The 21,192-nt window shown below is 44.9% G+C and overlaps 1 protein-coding gene across 1 annotated transcript in view; it reads left to right on the forward strand.

The window, feature by feature from the left end:
- Positions 1-20,946, forward strand: part of LOC129813404 (uncharacterized) — a 97,852-nt gene extending 76,906 nt beyond the window's left edge. The window contains 2 exon segments of the mRNA XM_055865740.1: positions 16,253-20,469; positions 20,471-20,946. Coding sequence (XP_055721715.1) covers positions 16,253-20,469; positions 20,471-20,695 — 4,442 coding nt within the window. The 3' untranslated portion in view covers positions 20,696-20,946.
- Positions 20,947-21,192: the final 246 nt, after the last annotated feature.

Raw genomic sequence — 21,192 nt, forward strand, 5'->3', positions numbered from 1 at the left:
ACTCAACCCACTCAGCCATCAGTGACTCAACCCACTCAGCCATCAGTGACTCAACCCACTCAGCCATCCGTGACTCAACCCACTCAGCCATCCGTGACTCAACCCACTCAGCCATCAGTGACTCAACCCACTCAGCCATCAGTGACTCAACCCACTCAGCCATCCGTGACTCAACCCACTCACCCATCAGTGACTCAACCCACTCAGCCATCCGTGACTCAACCCACTCAGCCATCAGTGACTCAACCCACTCAGCCATCAGTGACTCAACCCACTCAGCCATCAGTGACTCAAACCACTCAACCATCAGTGACTCAACCCACTCAGCCATCAGTGACTCAACCCACCTGAGACATGACCGTGGTATTTATTTGAGCTGATAGTGCAGGGTGAACTGCTCACAGTGGGTTTTCTACTAGGGCAAACCATCTGTGTTAACAGTATCAATAAAGTTCACAGGCACATGATTACTGCTGACAGTAGCTGTAGGATAAAATGAAGTTACTTACATTATGATTGACAACACACCTGGGAAAATGTACATTTGCAGCAGCATTATGACAGCTCAGCGACACGATGGTAGAGATTATCTGAGCAGGGCTACGGTCACTGATAAGTCATTGTCTCAACACGCTCTTGAATTACGAGGACAGGGCCCAGGCACTAAGATGATTCTGATGGACTCTGTCATTCCTGTAGAGCATCTGCTGTTTCCAAAACGTGTCGAAGTTATCAATAAAAGTTATCCCAACAGCGCTACAGTAGTCTTTTAGCCAGATGTGTAATGCCAGGAGCTGAATCTTCCGCTGTTGCGGTCGAGCAAATACACAGGGCCTGAAATAACCGGCTGCTTTTTGGAGTCTTTCAGAGTTAGAATCAGCTCTTTAAAATCCAGTTTCAGCAGTTCTGAGCTGCCCTCCTGTCATTTTACCCCAAATGGACTACGAGAGTGTCAGTCCCCAGCAACTATCGTAGAACGGTAGGAAGCAGCCTAGTAATTGTAAATTGTATAATTTTGCAGTGTTGGTTTGCTAGCTTCCAGTTAATGCTAGCATTATTTGTGTGTACCCCGTGCATGCTACCTCGTTTTAGTGTGGTTATCATTACTATATTTTTATATAACTGTTACAGTCATTATAATTGCTGCCTACTAGTATGTGTATCAGCAAGGTTTTTATTGTTTGTATATTAACGTTACCACTGCAATGTATAGCCTTAGATAGTACTGCTCTAGTAAAGGGCACCATTGCCATGTTTCTATAGGTCCCAGAACGACCAGTCCTGGTGGCCTTTTGATTAATTGTTCAGCAGTCTTATGGCTTGGGGGTAGAAGCTGTTAAGGAGCCTTAAGGACCTGGACTTGACGCTCCGGTACCGCTTGCCGTGTGGTAGAAGCAAGAACAGTCTATGACCTGGGTGACTGGAGTTCTTAACAAATGTTTGGGCCTTCCTCTGACACCACCTAGTATATAGGTCCTGGATGGCAGGAAGCTTGGCCCCAGTGATATACTGGGCTGTACGCATTACCCTCTGTAGTGCCTTAGAGTCAGATGCAGAGCAATTGCCATACCAGGCGGTGATGCAACTAGTCAGGATGCTCTCGATGGTGTAGGTGTAGAACTTTTTGAGGATCTGGGGACCCATGGCAAATATTTTCATCTCCAGCTAGCCATTTTTTCATGGTCCTAGGTCTCCAGATTTAGTGACCAATAGATGCACCACTGGGTGGCTTTGCTGAGGCAGGATGAGCTGTCATCTTGATATAGAAGGATATTCTACCTATGTAACATAGCTACTGGACGGCTGACACAATCATGATCATAAAGCAATACTGCAGGAAGTCATGTAGCTCCACAATCTCAGAATCAAACAAATGTAACATCGTAGAGCAGAGGATCATGGCCCCTGATCTTGAGGGTGAAACCGGGACTACATGAGAAGCAGTATCAGCGTTGATGCAGAATTGAGTGGCACATAGCTCAGAGCTAGCGGTCAGCGTTGACGAAGGAACCAGAACCGTGATGAGTTCCAGTATATTGTCATTGGTTGCTAGCATCAATGTTGAACAGATGCTCAGTATGCAGGTAGCATAACATGAGAGGACAAAGCAGTGTTAGTTCTAGTGATGATGACTGATGTTCCATGCTAATTATTTTATCTAGGGGTGTATGAGAGTACGATATACATGCAATTGTCCAAAATGCAAACAGAACTTAAGAGATCATGCTTAAAGGGAAGGAACCTATTGTGTATTTCAGACTGAAGAACCAATAAAAGTTATCATATGGACCGCCTCTGGAAAAGCAGAATGTAAACACAACACTGTTGCCTTAACTTGGACTCAAACTTGTGCTACTGAGAGAGGAGAGATACTCTTCGACGTGCATGTTGTCCTCTTTTCTGTAGGCCATGAGATTAGCAGAGAGATGGATCCTGAGCAGACTACACAATGATCTGACCCCCTTCTATTGGACCATGATAAAGAAACGCTGCACTTAGCTGATGGAAATTTGTAATGGAAAAGCATACATGGTGACATAACAGAAGACATCGTACAGAGAGTAGACAGAATGCTGCAGCTCAGCCATGACATACCATCACATAGCATCACGTACCATCATGTACCATCACGTACCATCACGTACCATCACGTACCATTACGTACCATCACATAGCATCACATAGCATCACATAGCATCACATACCATCACATAGCATCACATAGCATCACATACCACCACATAGCATCACATAGCATCACATACCACCACATACCACCACATAGCATCACATACCACCACATAGCATCACATACCACCACATACCATCACATAGCATCACATACCATCACATACCATCACATAGCATCACATACCATCATATACCATCACATACCACCACACAGCATCACATACCACCACATAGCATCACATACCACCACATACCATCACATAGCATCACATACCATCACATACCATCACATAGCATCACATAGCATAACACAACATACAGTATACTAACAACCCCCCAGAACTGCAACTATACAGTAGCTATGTATAACCACCTGTACTATCTAATCCTTGATTCATAAAAACAAAATCGCTACTGTCATTAACGTTGTTCCTCAATTATTACACGTAATATTTGGATGAGTATTTGGTGTCCAGATGTTTAGTTACGCCGGGACACTTTCCATCATCAGCTGATCCAGGAAGTCATTTTCTGACAATATTGCATGTGACTCAACAACAGCCCAAAGTGAAGGGAAAACAGTGTTTGTGAGGAATGTCAAGAATATTTTGGTGTCTCATTTGACCAACCACTGGCCTTGTGGTTAGTGTCCGGCCTGTGATTGGTAGGTTGGGAGTTTGACACCCGGCTGAGTCATACCAAACAGTGTAAAACTGGCACTAAATGAGCACTCAGCATTAGCACCCAGCATCTCTGCTTGGCACTCAGCATTACGGAGACTAAATGAGTCTCTGCTTGGGACTCAGCAGTAAGGAGACTAAATGAGTCTCTGCTTGGCACTCAGCAGTAAGGAGACTAAATGAGTCTCTGCTTGGCACTCAGCAGTAAGGACACTAAATGAGTCTCTGCTTGGCACTCAGCATTAAGGAGACTAAATGAGTCTCTTCTTGGCACTCAGCATTAAGGAGACTAAATGAGTCTCTGCTTGGCACTCAGCATTAAGGAGACTAAATGAGTCTCTGCTTGGCACTCAGCATTAAGGAGACTAAATGAGTCTCTGCTTGGCACTCAGCAGTAAGGAGACTAAATGAGTCTCTGCTTGGCACTCAGCAGTAAGGAGACTAAATGAGTCTCTGCTTGGCACTCAGCATTAAGGAGACTAAATGAGTCTCTGCTTGGCACTCAGCATTAAGGAGACTAAATGAGTCTCTGCTTGGTACTCAGCATTAAGGAGACTAAATGAGTCTCTGCTTGGCACTCAGCAGTAAGGATACTAAATGAGTCTCTGCTTGGCACTCAGCAGTAAGGAGACTAAATGAGTCTCTGCTTGGCACTCAGCATTAAGGAGACTAAATGAGTCTCTGCTTGGCACTCAGCATTAAGGAGACTAAATGAGTCTCTGCTTGGCACTCAGCATTAAGGAGACTAAATGAGTCTCTGCTTGGCACTCAGCATTAAGGAGACTAAATGAGTCTCTGCTTGGCACTCAGCATTAAGGAGACTAAATGAGTCTCTGCTTGGCACTCAGCAGTAAGGAGACTAAATGAGTCTCTGCTTGGCACTCAGCATTAAGGAGACTAAATGAGTCTCTGCTTGGCACTCAGCAGTAAGGAGACTAAATGAGTCTCTGCTTGGCACTCAGCATTAAGGAGACTAAATGAGTCTCTGCTTGGCACTCAGCAGTAAGGAGACTAAATGAGTCTCTGCTTGGCACTCAGCATTAAGGAGACTAAATGAGTCTCTGCTTGGCACTCAGCAGTAAGGAGACTAAATGAGTCTCTGCTTGGCACTCAGCATTAAGGAAACTAAATGAGTCTCTGCTTGGCACTCAGCATTAAGGAGACCAAATGAGTCTCTGCTTGGCACTCAGCAGTAAGGAGACTAAATGAGTCTCTGCTTGGCACTCAGCAGTAAGGAGACTAAATGAGTCTCTGCTTGGCACTCAGCAGTAAGGAGACTAAATGAGTCTCTGCTTGGCACTCAGCATTAAGGAGACTAAATGAGTCTCTGCTTGGCACTCAGCAGTAAGGAGACTAAATGAGTCTCTGCTTGGCACTCAGCATTAAGGAGACTAAATGAGTCTCTGCTTGGCACTCAGCATTAAGGAGACTAAATGAGTCTCTGCTTGGCACTCAGCAGTAAGGAGACTAAAATAGTCTCTGCTTGGCACTCAGCATTAAGGAGACTAAATGAGTCTCTGCTTGGCACTCAGCATTAAGGAGACTAAATGAGTCTCTGCTTGGCACTCAGCAGTAAGGAGACTAAATGAGTCTCTGCTTGGCACTCAGCATTAAGGAGACTAAATGAGTCTCTGCTTGGCACTCAGCAGTAAGGAGACTAAATGAGTCTCTGCTTGGCACTCAGCAGTAAGGAGACTAAATGAGTCTCTGCTTGGCACTCAGCATTAAGGAGACTAAATGAGTCTCTGCTTGGCACTCAGCAGTAAGGAGACTAAATGAGTCTCTGCTTGGCACTCAGCAGTAAGGAGACTAAATGAGTCTCTGCTTGGCACTCAGCAGTAAGGAGACTAAATGAGTCTCTGCTTGGCACTCAGCAGTAAGGAGACTAAATGAGTCTCTGCTTGGCACTCAGCATTAAGGAGACTAAATGAGTCTCTGCTTGGCACTCAGCAGTAAGGAGACTAAATGAGTCTCTGCTTGGCACTCAGCATTAAGGAGACTAAATGAGTCTCTGCTTGGCACTCAGCAGTAAGGAGACTAAATGAGTCTCTGCTTGGCACTCAGCATTAAGGAGACTAAATGAGTCTCTGCTTGGTACTCAGCATTAAGGAGACCAAATGAGTCTCTGCTTGGCACTCAGCAGTAAGGAGACTAAATGAGTCTCTGCTTGGCACTCAGCAGTAAGGAGACTAAATGAGTCTCTGCTTGGCACTCAGCAGTAAGGAGACTAAATGAGTCTCTGCTTGGCACTCAGCATTAAGGAGACTAAATAAGTCTCTGCTTGGCACTCAGCAGTAAGGAGACTAAATGAGTCTCTGCTTGGCACTCAGCATTAAGGAGACTAAATGAGTCTCTGCTTGGCACTGAGCATTAAGGAGACTAAATGAGTCTCTGCTTGGCACTCAGCATTAAGGAGACTAAATGAGTCTCTGCTTGGCACTCAGCAGTAAGGAGACTAAATGAGTCTCTGCTTGGCACTCAGCAGTAAGGAGACTAAATGAGTCTCTGCTTGGCACTCAGCAGTAAGGAGACTAAATGAGTCTCTGCTTGGCACTCAGCAGTAAGGAGACTAAATGAGTCTCTGCTTGGCACTCAGCAGTAAGGAGACTAAATGAGTCTCTGCTTGGCACTCAGCATTAAGGAGACTAAATGAGTCTCTGCTTGGCACTCAGCAGTAAGGAGACTAAATGAGTCTCTGCTTGGCACTCAGCATTAAGGAGACTAAATGAGTCTCTGCTTGGCACTCAGCATTAAGGAGACTAAATGAGTCTCTGCTTGGCACTCAGCAGTAAGGAGACTAAATGAGTCTCTGCTTGGCACTCAGCATTAATGAGACTAAATGAGTCTCTGCTTGGCACTCAGCATTAAGGAGACCAAATGAGTCTCTGCTTGGCACTCAGCAGTAAGGAGACTAAATGAGTCTCTGCTTGGCACTCAGCAGTAAGGAGACTAAATGAGTCTCTGCTTGGCACTCAGCAGTAAGGAGACTAAATGAGTCTCTGCTTGGCACTCAGCAGTAAGGAGACTAAATGAGTCTCTGCTTGGCACTCAGCAGTAAGGAGACTAAATGAGTCTCTGCTTGGCACTCAGCAGTAAGGAGACTAAATGAGTCTCTGCTTGGCACTCAGCATTAAGGAGACTAAATGAGTCTCTGCTTGGCACTCAGCAGTAAGGAGACTAAATGAGTCTCTGCTTGGCACTCAGCATTAAGGAGACTAAATGAGTCTCTGCTTGGCACTCAGCAGTAAGGAGACTAAATGAGTCTCTGCTTGGCACTCAGCATTAAGGAGACTAAATGAGTCTCTGCTTGGCACTCAGCATTAAGGAGACTAAATGAGTCTCTGCTTGGCACTCAGCAGTAAGGAGACTAAATGAGTCTCTGCTTGGCACTCAGCAGTAAGGAGACTAAATGAGTCTCTGCTTGGCACTCAGCAGTAAGGAGACTAAATGAGTCTCTGCTTGGCACTCAGCAGTAAGGAGACTAAATGAGTCTCTGCTTGGCACTCAGCAGTAAGGAGACTAAATGAGTCTCTGCTTGGCACTCAGCAGTAAGGAGACTAAATGAGTCTCTGCTTGGCACTCAGCATTAAGGAGACTAAATGAGTCTCTGCTTGGCACTCAGCAGTAAGGAGACTAAATGAGTCTCTGCTTGGCACTCAGCATTAAGGAGACTAAATGAGTCTCTGCTTGGCACTCAGCATTAAGGAGACTAAATGAGTCTCTGCTTGGCACTCAGCAGTAAGGAGACTAAATGAGTCTCTGCTTGGCACTCAGCATTAAGGAGACTAAATGAGTCTCTGCTTGGCACTCAGCATTAAGGAGACCAAATGAGTCTCTGCTTGGCACTCAGCAGTAAGGAGACTAAATGAGTCTCTGCTTGGCACTCAGCAGTAAGGAGACTAAATGAGTCTCTGCTTGGCACTCAGCAGTAAGGAGACTAAATGAGTCTCTGCTTGGCACTCAGCATTACGGAGACTAAATGAGTCTCTGCTTGGGACTCAGCAGTAAGGAGACTAAATGAGTCTCTGCTTGGCACTCAGCAGTAAGGAGACTAAATGAGTCTCTGCTTGGCACTCAGCATTAAGGAGACTAAATGAGTCTCTGCTTGGCACTCAGCAGTAAGGAGACTAAATGAGTCTCTGCTTGGCACTCAGCATTAAGGAGACTAAATGAGTCTCTGCTTGGCACTCAGCAGTAAGGAGACTAAATGAGTCTCTGCTTGGCACTCAGCATTAAGGAGACTAAATGAGTCTCTGCTTGGTACTCAGCATTAAGGAGACCAAATGAGTCTCTGCTTGGCACTCAGCAGTAAGGAGACTAAATGAGTCTCTGCTTGGCACTCAGCAGTAAGGAGACTAAATGAGTCTCTGCTTGGCACTCAGCAGTAAGGAGACTAAATGAGTCTCTGCTTGGCACTCAGCATTAAGGAGACTAAATAAGTCTCTGCTTGGCACTCAGCAGTAAGGAGACTAAATGAGTCTCTGCTTGGCACTCAGCATTAAGGAGACTAAATGAGTCTCTGCTTGGCACTGAGCATTAAGGAGACTAAATGAGTCTCTGCTTGGCACTCAGCATTAAGGAGACTAAATGAGTCTCTGCTTGGCACTCAGCAGTAAGGAGACTAAATGAGTCTCTGCTTGGCACTCAGCAGTAAGGAGACTAAATGAGTCTCTGCTTGGCACTCAGCAGTAAGGAGACTAAATGAGTCTCTGCTTGGCACTCAGCAGTAAGGAGACTAAATGAGTCTCTGCTTGGCACTCAGCAGTAAGGAGACTAAATGAGTCTCTGCTTGGCACTCAGCATTAAGGAGACTAAATGAGTCTCTGCTTGGCACTCAGCAGTAAGGAGACTAAATGAGTCTCTGCTTGGCACTCAGCATTAAGGAGACTAAATGAGTCTCTGCTTGGCACTCAGCAGTAAGGAGACTAAATGAGTCTCTGCTTGGCACTCAGCATTAAGGAGACTAAATGAGTCTCTGCTTGGTACTGTGGCAAACCTCTTCAAGGTTATGAGCATTTGTCACAAATTAAGTGGGAAACTGTCACCAAATTACCCCAGAATGAGAGTTCTTTCGAACAGGACAGTACCTGTGTGTTTGTCTCTCCGTCCTGGTCCACCCAGGTCGTAGGCAAGGTCAAGGATAGCAGGGTTCGGTACACGAATCGGGTTCTCAGTAGGTCCAGGTCCAAACGCCCACAGGTAAGTCCAAAACAGTCCAGCTCATACACAGTAAATCCAGCCAATATCTATTGTCTCTTTCTCTATGGTTCACAGACCCTTCCAGCCCTCACTTCCTCTTCCTGGTTTTTCTTGACCCTTTATCTGTGTGTTGGCTCCACCTTCTGAGGGTTCCCCTTGCTTCTGGGACTTGTAGTTTTGGCAGTCGGCCATTTTATGATCTGTAGTTCTGATCGGGGTGGCCATTTTAGTGATCGGGCAGAGCCCGTTTATTAGTTCTGCTCTCACATATCTGCCATTTATCACTCGACCCCCTTCTTTGCCACATATCTCCCCCCCTAGATCCGACCCCCTAGGTCGGGCTACCGCAGCAAAATATGCGTGCATGCGGGATAACCCATCCACATTTCCCATTTCCTTCCCTGCTTTGTGTTTCAAGTCAAAGTGAAACGGTTGGAGACTCAAAAACCACCGCATCACCCGAGCGTTCTTCTCTTTAGCCCTATGCATCCAGGTGAGTGGGGCATGGTCACTGATGAGGGTGAAGTGGCGCCCCAGCAGGTAGTATTTCAGGCTTTCTAGAGCCCACTTTACTGCCAGCGCCTCTTTCTCAACGACCGCGTAGTTGGTTTCCCGTGGTTCCAGCTTCCTGCTTAAAAACAGGATGGGGTGTTCCACCCCTTCTACCTCTTGGGATAGCACTGCTCCCAAGCCGACCTCTGAGGCATCCGTCTGAACCACAAACTCTTTCTCAAAGTCTGGTACCACCAGCACTGGATTACAGCAGAGAGCCTCCTGTAATGTCCTAAATGCTTTGGTGGCCCTTTCATCCCATTTGACCATGTTTGGCCCTCTGGCTCTAGTCATGTCGGTGAGTGGGGCGGCCACTGTGGCATAACTTGGGATGAACTTCCGGTAGTAACCGGTCAGCCCTAGGAAGGCTCGAACTTGCTTCTTATTTACTGGTTTCGGCCATTCTCTAATTGCCTCCACCTTCTTCTGTTGGGGTTTGATTAACCCTCTTCCCACGGTGTATCCCAGATACTCTGTTTCCCCTAACCCCACATAACACTTGGCAGGGTTCGCCGTGAGCCCTGCCTTTCTAAGGGCGTCTACCACCGCCTGTACCCGGGGTAAGTGGGATTCCCAATCAGGGCTGTAGATTCCCACGTCATCTAAATAAGCTGCGGCGTATGCCTGGTGCGGTTTTAGGACCTTGTTCATGAGCCGTTGAAAGGTAGCTGGGGCCCCATGTAAGCCGAATGGCATGACGGTGTATTGAAACAAACCGTCAGGAGTTGCAAAGGCTGTCTTTTCTTTGGCCCTGGGGGTCAGAGGAATTTGCCAGTACCCTTTTGTCAGGTCCAGGGTCGTAATGTACCGAGCTTTACCAATTTTCTCCAGTAGTTCGTCTACTCGGGGCATGGGGTAGGCATCAAACTTGGAGATTTCATTTACTTTCCGAAAGTCGTTACAAAACCGCAAAGACCCATCGGGCTTGGAGACCATCACAATTGGGCTAGACCACTCACTATGTGACTCCTCGATCACTCCAGCTGTCAACATTTTCTCTGTCTCTGCTCTAAACGCGGCCTGTCGAGCCTCGGGTACCCGATATGGCCTCATGCTCACTTTTCTCCCTGGTAGGGAAACGATATCGTGAGCCGTAACCTCAGTTCGGCCGGGTACCTCTGAAAACACATCTCTGTTTTTCTGGATCAGGGTCTTTACTTCCTGTACTTGTGCTGGGGACAGAGTAGGTGAAATATTTACTTCGGCTGCCCCCTGAGTGTGTGTAGGGTATGTGACCATTAGTGTTTCTCTCTCTCTCCATGCTTTTAACAGGTTTATGTGATAGATCTGTTCCTGTGGCCGTCGACCTGGCTGTCGGATCCGATAATTCACTTCTCCTATTCTCTCCAGTACTTCATATGGTCCTTTCCATGTGGCTAGTAGTTTGCACTCTACCGTGGGGATCAGCACTAACACCTTATCTCCCGGTTGAAATTCCCTCAGGGTAGCCTGCCGGTTATAAGTGTGCCGCTGGTGCTCTTGTGCTTGTCTCATGTGCTCTCGGACGATGGGCATGACTGTGGCTATCCTGTCTTGCATTGCCGTGACGTGCTCTATGACACTAGTATACGGGGTGGATTGGTGCTCCCAGGTTTCCCGGGCGATGTCTAAGATTCCCCGGGGGTGCCTCCCATATACCAGCTCAAAGGGAGAAAACCCCAGCGAGGCTTGAGGAACCTCTCTAATGGCAAACATCAGATACGGCAACATGCAATCCCAGTTTTTCCCATCCTTATCGATTACCTTCCTGAGCATTGACTTCAGGGTCCTGTTGAATCTCTCAACCAGCCCGTCCGTCTGAGGATGGTAAACCGATGTCCTCAACTGTTTCACCTGCCACAATTTACAAAGGTCCGCCATAAGGCGGGACATAAAGGGGGTCCCCTGGTCAGTAAGGATCTCCTTTGGAACCCCTACCCTGGTGAACAAGAGCACTAATTCCTTGGCAATATTTTTGGAAGTCATCGTCCGAAGGGGAATGGCTTCTGGGTAGCGAGTGGCATAATCTAGAATGACCAGAATGTATTGGTGTCCTCTGGCGGACTTGGGTAGTGGTCCCACTATATCCATCGCTATCCTCTCAAATGGCGTTTCGATTATGGGGTGGCACTAACGGGCTTCTAACAGCTGGTCGGGGAGCTGTTAACTGGCACTCCGGGCACTCTCCACAATGCCGAGCCACTTCAGCCTGAATTCCTGGCCAGTAAAACCTCCTTACAATCCGGTCTCGGGTTTTATCGATACCAAGGTGTCCACCCAGAATGTGCCCATGAGCTAGATCCAGTACTGTCCTCCGGTACCGGGTGGGGACCAACAACTGTTCAACCACATCAACCCCTATTTTTGAGACTCTGTACACCAAACCCTTTTTCATAATGAAGTGGGGAAAACTATTAGGCCTCATCCCATCATTTATGGGAGTACCATCGACGACCTGCACGTCTGCTCTGGCTTGCTGCAGGGTTGGATCCTGGTTTTGGGCCGTCCCGAAATTAGTCAAGGACCTTGCCAGGTCTGCTGGTTCTAGATCGTCATCCTCTGGATTCAGATCGACCCCAGCCCCACTAGTACCGGGCTGTTCGTTGTCAACGAGGTTTGCCACTTCATCCTCATCCTCCCCTACTAGCACCTGTGAGGTTGGCCCCTGGGAGACCTCTTTTCTTGGCTTTGGTTGAAGGCCCCATGCTTCTTCCTGCTTGGTCAGGGTTGTTGGCTTCTCAAATATGCCATTCTTTTGGCCTAACTTCGCAAAGTTAGGAAAGTGTCTACCCAATATTACATCATATGGCATCTTTGGGACCACGCCGACCTCACAATTCAGCAGATCGTCCTCTGTTTGTATGCTCACTAAGGCTGTGGGGTACAGACGGGTATCCCCATGAATGCATGTAACACTGATATCCTGACTTGTATCCAGTTTATGAGTTGGCACTAGGTTTGCAACGACCAGGGTTAGCATACTGCCGGAATCCAGCAGTGCTTCCACCTCTTTCCCTTCAACCGTCACCCTGCACATATGTTTGTTTCTTGATCTTTCAAGTACAGTGGTTACAACAGGACATGCATACCACATATCATCTTCTTTTTCACCGAGGTTACATTGCATTGGCTCTTCTTTAATAGGGCAGTAGGCTGCAATATGTCCTGGTCGATTACAATTGTAACAGATAATAGGCGTTCGGGTGGGAGACCCCCTCGACCCCCGGTCCCGGTTTCCGTTTTCTCCCTTAGTGTCTCGGCCCGATTCTGATTCTTTCCTCATGCCCCCACGCTGCTCTCTTCCCCCTCCACCTGTTGGGACAGTCTTACCCTGTCCGCTGGTTCGCCCTGGCCTGGGGAATGGGAATCTTTCCTCCTGTGCCTGCTCAGCTGTTCCTGCCGTACAATACCGTTCAACTAGGCCCACGAGATGGTCGGCGGAAAGTACCTCGTTCTGGCCAACCCATCGTCGCACTTCTTGGGGTAGACCTCGCTGAAACTGGTTGAGTACGATGGTCTCGACAATCTCGGCGGAGGAACGGGTCTCCGGTCGCAACCATTTCCGTGCCAGGTGAATCAAGTCGAACATCTGTGTTCGGGGAGGTTGTCCAGATCGGTAGGACCACTGGTGAAAGCGGTGTGCCCTCACGGTATCGGTCACTCCCAGTCTTGCCAGAATCTCTCCCTTTAGTTTATCGTAATCCTGTGCATCTGTCAACTCCAGGTCGAAATACGCTTTTTGCGCGTCCCCTGCCAGGTATGGTGCCAGAAGCCCTGCCCATTCTTCTTTCGGCCACTTCTCCCTCTCTGCAGTCCTTTCGAAGGTGGTAAGATATGCTTCCACATCATCCTGTGCTGTCATTTTTTGAAGAAAATGATTGGCCCGCCTCTGGGTATTTGCAGCTGGTAATTGAGCCCCAAATTGGTCCGCTAGCCCCTTTAGGCCTTCTCTTAACTCCCGGGTGTTTCTCTCTTGCTCTTCTCTGAGCAGCTGGTTGGTGCGGTGCTGGACCTGTAACGTGTCCTGGTACATTCGCATTGCATCCTGATGAGCTATTTGTTGAGCTCTAGTTGCCTCTTGTTGGGTGGCCGCCGCTTGTAACAGGGCTTGTATGGCTCCCTCCATACTCATTTTCCTGAGAAACTGCTCTAATCAAACCAAGCAAAAAAAAAAAAAAAACTTGACTCCCCTTTGGAGTGTTTTTTTTTAATGTTTTTTTGTTTAACCTAACCAGCGGAATGGTTAGTCCATTTGCCCACATTCTCCACCACGTGTGGCAAACCTCTTCAAGGTTATGAGCATTTGTCACAAATTAAGTGGGAAACTGTCACCAAATTACCCCAGAATGAGAGTTCTTTCGAACAGGACAGTACCTGTGTGTTTGTCTCTCCGTCCTGGTCCACCCAGGTCGTAGGCAAGGTCAAGGATAGCAGGGTTCGGTACACGAATCGGGTTCTCAGTAGGTCCAGGTCCAAACGCCCACAGGTAAGTCCAAAACAGTCCAGCTCATACACAGTAAATCCAGCCAATATCTATTGTCTCTTTCTCTATGGTTCACAGACCCTTCCAGCCCTCACTTCCTCTTCCTGGTTTTTCTTGACCCTTTATCTGTGTGTTGGCTCCACCTTCTGAGGGTTCCCCTTGCTTCTGGGACTTGTAGTTTTGGCAGTCGGCCATTTTGTGATCTGTAGTTCTGATCGGGGTGGCCATTTTAGTGATCGGGCAGAGCCCGTTTATTAGTTCTGCTCTCACATATCTGCCATTTATCACTCGACCCCCTTCTTTGCCACAGTACTCAGCATTAAGGAGACTAAATGAGTCTCTGCTTGGCACTGAGCATTAAGGAGACTAAATGAGTCTCTGCTTGGCACTCAGCATTAAGGAGACTAAATGAGTCTCTGCTTGGCACTCAGCAGTAAGGAGACTAAATGAGTCTCTGCTTGGCACTCAGCAGTAAGGAGACTAAATGAGTCTCTGCTTGGCACTCAGCAGTAAGGAGACTAAATGAGTCTCTGCTTGGCACTCAGCAGTAAGGAGACTAAATGAGTCTCTGCTTGGCACTCAGCAGTAAGGAGACTAAATGAGTCTCTGCTTGGCACTCAGCATTAAGGAGACTAAATGAGTCTCTGCTTGGTACTCAGCATTAAGGAGATAGATTGGGGTCAGGTCCTGCAATAGACTAGCTTCCTGACCAGGGTGTGTTCACTACGTGTACATCAAGCAGCCTCACACTACAGAAACAGGACATGTTATTGTACCTTTATTCCATGCTGTAATGTATAGAGATACTGATATAGATCTAGAAACATGACATGTTATTGTACCTTTATTCCATGCTGTAATGTATAGAGATACTGATATAGATCTAGAAACAGGACATGTTATTGTACCTTTATTCCATGCTGTAATGTATAGAGATACTGATATAGTTCTAGAAACAGGACATGTTATTGTACCTTTATTCCATACTGTAATGTATAGAGATACTGATATAGTTCTAGAAACAGGACATGTTATTGTACCTTTATTCCATACTGTAATGTATAGAGATACTGATATAGATCTAGAAACAGGACATGTTATTGTACCTTTATTCCATACTGTAATGTATAGAGATACTGATATAGATCTAGAAACAGGACATGTTATTGTACCTTTATTCCATGCTGTAATGTATAGAGATACTGATATAGTTCTAGAAACAGGACATGTTATTGTACCTTTATTCCATGCTGTAATGTATAGAGATACTGATATAGATCTAGAAACAGGACATGTTATTGTACCTTTATTCCATGCTGTAATGTATAGAGATACTGATATAGATCTAGAAACAGGACATGTTATTGTACCTTTATTCCATGCTGTAATGTATAGAGATACTGATATAGATCTAGAAACATGACATGTTATTGTACCTTTATTCCATGCTGTAATGTATAGAGATACTGATATAGTTCTAGAAACAGGACATGTTGTTGTACCTTTATTCCATGCTGTAATGTATAGAGATACTGATATAGATCTAGAAACATGACATGTTATTGTACCTTTATTCCATGCTGTAATGTATAGAGATACTGATATAGTTCTAGAAACAGGACATGTTATTGTACCTTTATTCCATGCTGTAATGTATAGAGATACTGATATAGTTCTAGAAACAGGACATGTTATTGTACCTTTATTCCATGCTGTAATGTATAGAGATACTGATATAGATCTAGAAACAGGACATGTTATTGTACCTTTATTCCATGCTGTAATGTATAGAGATACTGATATAGATCTAGAAACATGACATGTTATTGTACCTTTATTCCATGCTGTAATGTATAGAGATACTGATATAGTTCTAGAAACAGGACATGTTATTGTACCTTTATTCCATGCTGTAATGTATAGAGATACTGATATAGATCTAGAAACAGGACATGTTATTGTACCTTTATTCCATACTGTAATGTATAGAGATACTGATATAGAAACAGGACATGTTATTGTACCTTTATTCCATGCTGTAATGTATAGAGATACTGATATAGATCTAGAAACAGGACATGTTATTGTACCTTTATTCCATGCTGTAATGTATAGAGATACTGATATAGATCTAGAAACAGGACATGTTATTGTACCTTTATTCCATGCTGTAATGTATAGAGATACTGATATAGTTCTAGAAACAGGACATGTTATTGTACCTTTATTCCATGCTGTAATGTATAGAGATACTGATATAGTTCTAGAAACAGGACATGTTATTGTACCTTTATTCCATGCTGTAATGTATAGAGATACTGATATAGTTCTATAACAATAGTTGACAATTTCTCAATTTAATGGATATTTCATTGGTTTAACAGTAAAATGGCTGTTTCCAAATGTATCCAAACAGAAATTACCATACCGTATCTGGTCTCATAACAGCTCCGTTAGGAGTTAAGGAGCTCAATGGATTCACAACTCAAACTGTATCTGAATTCACATGTTTGTTTCCATTTCTGTGAGTCGCTGTGTCACAGAGATGGTCTGCCTCTGCTTGTTTTAACTTCATCCATAGTACAGTGTAAACACCTGTCAGTTTGCTTTTCTGCTACACGTTGAAGAGGATTTGTAATCATGGCTCTCTTTTCATTTCTATTTACAGGATCCTGTCTCAGGGAGCTGTTGTCAAAGACTGAACTAGAAGATCATTATGAAAACAAGCTGACGTTAAGTACTGTCCTTGAGATAAATGCTGATACTACTTCAGATGAACCTCTTACCACTATGCAGTCACTTCCAGGGGCCTTCCTGAAGAAATTAATTATGGCAAATGTGAATGCTAGGAGTGTGAAATGTCTGACCACTGACCAGGAGGTTTCCTATTGTGGTGTAGACAACCTGACCACTGACCAGGATGTTTCCTATTGTGGTGTAGACAACCTGACCACTGACCAGGAGGTTTCCTATTGTGGTGTAGACAACCTGACCACTGACCAGGAGGTTTCCTATTGTGGTGTAGACAACCTGACCACTGACCAGGAGGTTTCCTATTGTGGTGTAGACAACCTGACCACTGACCAGGAGGTTTCCTATTGTGGTGTAGACAACCTGACCACTGACCAGGAGGTTTCCTATTATGGTGTAGACAACCTGACCACTGACCAGGAGGTTTCCTATTGTGGTGTAGACAACCTGACCACTGACCAGGAGGTTTCCTATTGTGGTGTAGACAACCTGACCACTGACCAGGAGGTTTCCTATTATGGTGTAGACAACCTGACCACTGACCAGGAGGTTTCCTATTGTGGTGTAGACAACCTGACCACTGACCAGGAGGTTTCCTATTATGGTGTAGACAACCTGACCACTGACCAGGAGGTTTCCTATTATGGTGTAGACAACCTGACCACTGACCAGGAGGTTTCCTATTGTGGTGTAGACAACCTGACCACTGACCAGGAGGTTTCCTATTGTGGTGTAGACAACCTGACCACAGACACTGATAACAGCAATGTAATTAATCCACTGGACCTGGTAACTGCCCTGTTTCTGTGTTCAGATGGTTTCCTGCAGCAGGAGATGGTCCAGAAAATGTCCATGTGCCAGTTTGCTGTTCCTCTGCTGCTGCCCAACTGTGACACAAAACAAATCACTTTGATGCTCTGGGCCTTGAGGGACATAGTGAGGAAGTTTAGACCCTCTTCCCAAATGGCCACAAATTATTTTGTGGAGGAGAGAATTGTTGTCTCTGATATTCCTATGGTGTCCTTTGTTAGGTTAGGAAAGAGTAGCTTGTCCAAGTCTCAGATTTTGAACAAGTTGCTTAGTAACCCTCAGCAGTACCATGACACTTTTGTTCATCATGATATGGAATGTGGCGACATCACTCATAGAATCTCAGATGGTCTGGTTGAAATCAGCTGGTACTTCCCATCTGGGAACAGAAACATAGACATGTTCACTAAGCCTGTGGCTGTTGTCAATCTCAGAGGAGACATCAGGTCCTTTGAAACACAGTTCTCCTTTCTGTGTCAAACATCAGCTGCAGTTTACATTTTCACTGATGATTTTGAGGCAGATTTCAAGGTTTTGGAAGGCGAAATCACAAAAGCAGCGTTATTTCTGGTTGTCAACTCTCAGAATAAAACATTCAGGGTGGACACATTGAAGAAAATGATCACAAACTACAGTATCAACCCAACAAATGTGATTGTGAAGAAGAAGCAGAATGATGCAGAATTTGTCAAAATCCTGCAGTCATCTGTGGGTGACATCATCGAACAAAGTAAAAACAGATTGACAATTGAAAACATGGCTACCGTGGCTCGTCAGATGGAGATTCTGGTTGATGAAGACAGTGATGAGTGTCAGAGTACCAGGAAGATGGCAGATGAAATCACCAGGAACATCAAAGACACAATGAAATTCAAAGACCAACAGCTACCCTTACAAGGAACAATCTGGAAAGAGCTTTCCCAGTTGGAGAAAGAGAGATGTAGACTGAGAAAAGCAGGGGATCAAGACATTGAACACTACAAGAGCTCTCTGAAGAGAAAGGAGGAAGAGCTGAGAAAGAAACAATATACATTTGACATGTCAGATGCAATGACAAGCTTCATTTTAGGATTGTCTAGTTCAGGACCTGAGCGTTCCTATTTCCTCAAATGGATGCGGATAAATCTGGACAATCTGTCACGGCAGAACCTGTCTGCTTTGCGGGACCAGTACAAAGATCTTTGCCAAAATTCTCCTGAGAAAAAAGACAACATTAAAGATTTGGATAAGCAATTATCTGACTGTTCCTTGGGTCTTGAACACTTCCTGCGTGAGTTGGGCCAGTTATATGAAGCTTCCTGCTCCCTCCCTGAAAGTAGCCCTCAAAGGAAACAGATGGAGCATCTCCCTGGATTGTGTGCTAAGATGCTGTTGGATGGTTTCCCCATTGAACTTGTGGATGGAGATGCATCAAATATCCCTCTGAAGTGGATATCAGCTGTTCTGACTCAGCTTCATACGCTTGTGGACTCTAACAGCAAGATCCGGGTTGTGACAGTTTTAGGGGTCCAAAGCACTGGGAAGTCCACTCTCCTCAACACCATGTTTGGAGTCCAGTTTGCTGTCAGCAGTGGAAGATGCACCAGAGGGGCCTTCATGCTACTGATTAAAGTCAACAAAGACCTCAAGGAGGAGATGAAATGTGACTTCATCATGGTCATTGACACAGAGGGGTTGAAATCACCAGAGTTGGCTCAACTAGATGACAGCCATGAACATGACAATGAACTGGCCACACTGGTGATTGGACTCAGTGATGTCACTATCATCAACATCTCCATGGAGAACTCCACAGAGATGAAAGACATTCTGCAGATTGTTGTTCATGCTTTTATCAGGATGAAGGAAGTGGGGAAGAAGCCGATATGTCATTTTGTGCACCAGAATGTGTCAGACATGTCTGCTCATGACAACAACATGAGGGACAGAAAGAAGTTGTTGGAACAGTTGAATGAAATGACCCAGGCAGCAGCCAGAATAGAGAAGAAGGAGAATATCACCAAGTTCACTGATGTGATGGAGTATGATCCAGACACAAGCAGCTGCTACATCCCAGGACTCTGGCATGGGACTCCCCCTATGGCTCCAGTCAATGCTGGCTACAGTGAGGCTGTGTACAACTTCAAGAAGACGTTGATGAATGATTTCAGAAAATGCCAGAGAAATGATGACTTGACACATTTCTTGAAGTGGACACAAACCTTGTGGGAGGCAGTGAAATTTGAGAAATTCATCTTCAGTTTCAGAAACAGTTTGGTTGCAGATGCGTACTCCAGATTATGCTCTGAATACAATGGTTGGGAATGGGCCTTCCAGAAAGAGATGTATAAATGGATGGTGAGTGCTGAAACTAAAATGTCCTACATTGTCATGACAGATCAACATCCCCAGAGGTCCATAAGAGATGTGCTACAAGACTTGATGATAGAAGCATCTGGGAAACTGTCATTGGGAGAAATGGAAATCCAATACAATCTAGTAAAATACTTTGAAAAGGAAGATGGCCATGTCAATCTGGTGGAAAAATACAAGGAGGACTTTGTGTCCAGTGCCAAAACACTGAGACGAGAGGCAGAAAACACAGTGAGGTACAAACTTCAACAAGCTGTTGAAATCAAGGAAGGAATGACAGAACTGAACAACATCAAGAGTTCTCAGACAAGTACAATGGAGAGAAAGGTAGTAGATCTGCTTCAGAAATGTAGACAGAATAAATCTGTTCTATCAGATGAGGCCCTCAGTAAAGAGTTTGAAAACATGTGGAGGAAAACTCTATCTGAGATGCACTTCAGAGGACTCTCAAGAAGAGATGTGGCTCAGGATGCCTTCCTCATGTTAAGTGGAAATCTATCAACAAGGGGGAGTCATGTCAATAGTATGATGGTTGGAAACAATCTGGTGGATTGTGGTAAAGAATTTGTTGTGAAAACTGGGGGTTTAGGGAAGAGACTTGAGGGCTTTGTTATGCCCTGGGACACCAACCATTACAGGAAGAAACTACAAGAGTTGTGTGATGACATCATAACACAGTGTCAGTTGTTTATAACACAGAAGGTGGAAAGCAAAACAGATTACCATGATACTTACATCAAAGAGCTGCTGAACAAGATTGATGAAACATTGCAACAACACAAGAATGTAAAAATCAGTGAGGAGTGTGAGGTTTCTCTGAAGCTACACATCTGTGGCAGAGCAGCCAGAGAGTTCCAGAAGATGCATGATGATTTTATTGAAGTTAATGACCCACGGAGGTGTCTGGAACTGTCTAAGAACAAGTACTTTACTGAGTTCAGAGACTTATTTCATAAACGAGATCAGTGCCTTTAAGAATGCTGAGGGGTTCACAAAGCTCTTACAGCCAGCTGTACAGGACTATGTGACCAAAATGATTGGTCCTGATGTGGTTGATGAAGTGAAGACAGGTAAAGGGTCACAGGAGTACAGCACCCGAGGGGCTTTCCTGTTCTCCATTTTAAAACAACTCCTGACAGATGGAGAATATGAGAAATGTAAAGGGTACATGATCTCCCAGAAGACTGGAAGGCATTAACAACTCATAATGCAATGAAGAGCTTGAAAGAGGCTTTCAACATGAAATAAAGTGGAGTTCTACTGTATATAATGACTGTTGTTCACCAACATGTTAACATATCATTTAACATTCAAATACTTGACAACCAGAAACAATTCTGGTTTCATCACAGAATTAAATTGTAAGGAGCCAGTCGACCAGAGTTGTTGAAATAATGTGCAGATCTGGAAATACACAACTGGATCACAGAAAGTCATATTTACAAATACATGAATAAACTATATGACCTCTTAACAATTTACAGATCTGATGTTCCATAATGAAATAACTAACATGTTGAGTTGTATGTCAAAGAAACACAATATTCCAATCTAAGTACATCTATACAACTCATGATGTAGTAAGAAAATCATTTTAAGTAAATGTAGTATTCAAACAAATGGAAGAAAAGTAAACGTGAACGCCAATGGGTTAACCAACAGATTGAGCTTTTTGACCTTTATAAACACAATATA

The sequence above is a fragment of the Salvelinus fontinalis genome, chromosome 16, assembly GCF_029448725.1.
Source record: "Salvelinus fontinalis isolate EN_2023a chromosome 16, ASM2944872v1, whole genome shotgun sequence".
In the NCBI taxonomy this organism is placed as follows: Eukaryota; Metazoa; Chordata; class Actinopteri; order Salmoniformes; family Salmonidae; genus Salvelinus; species Salvelinus fontinalis.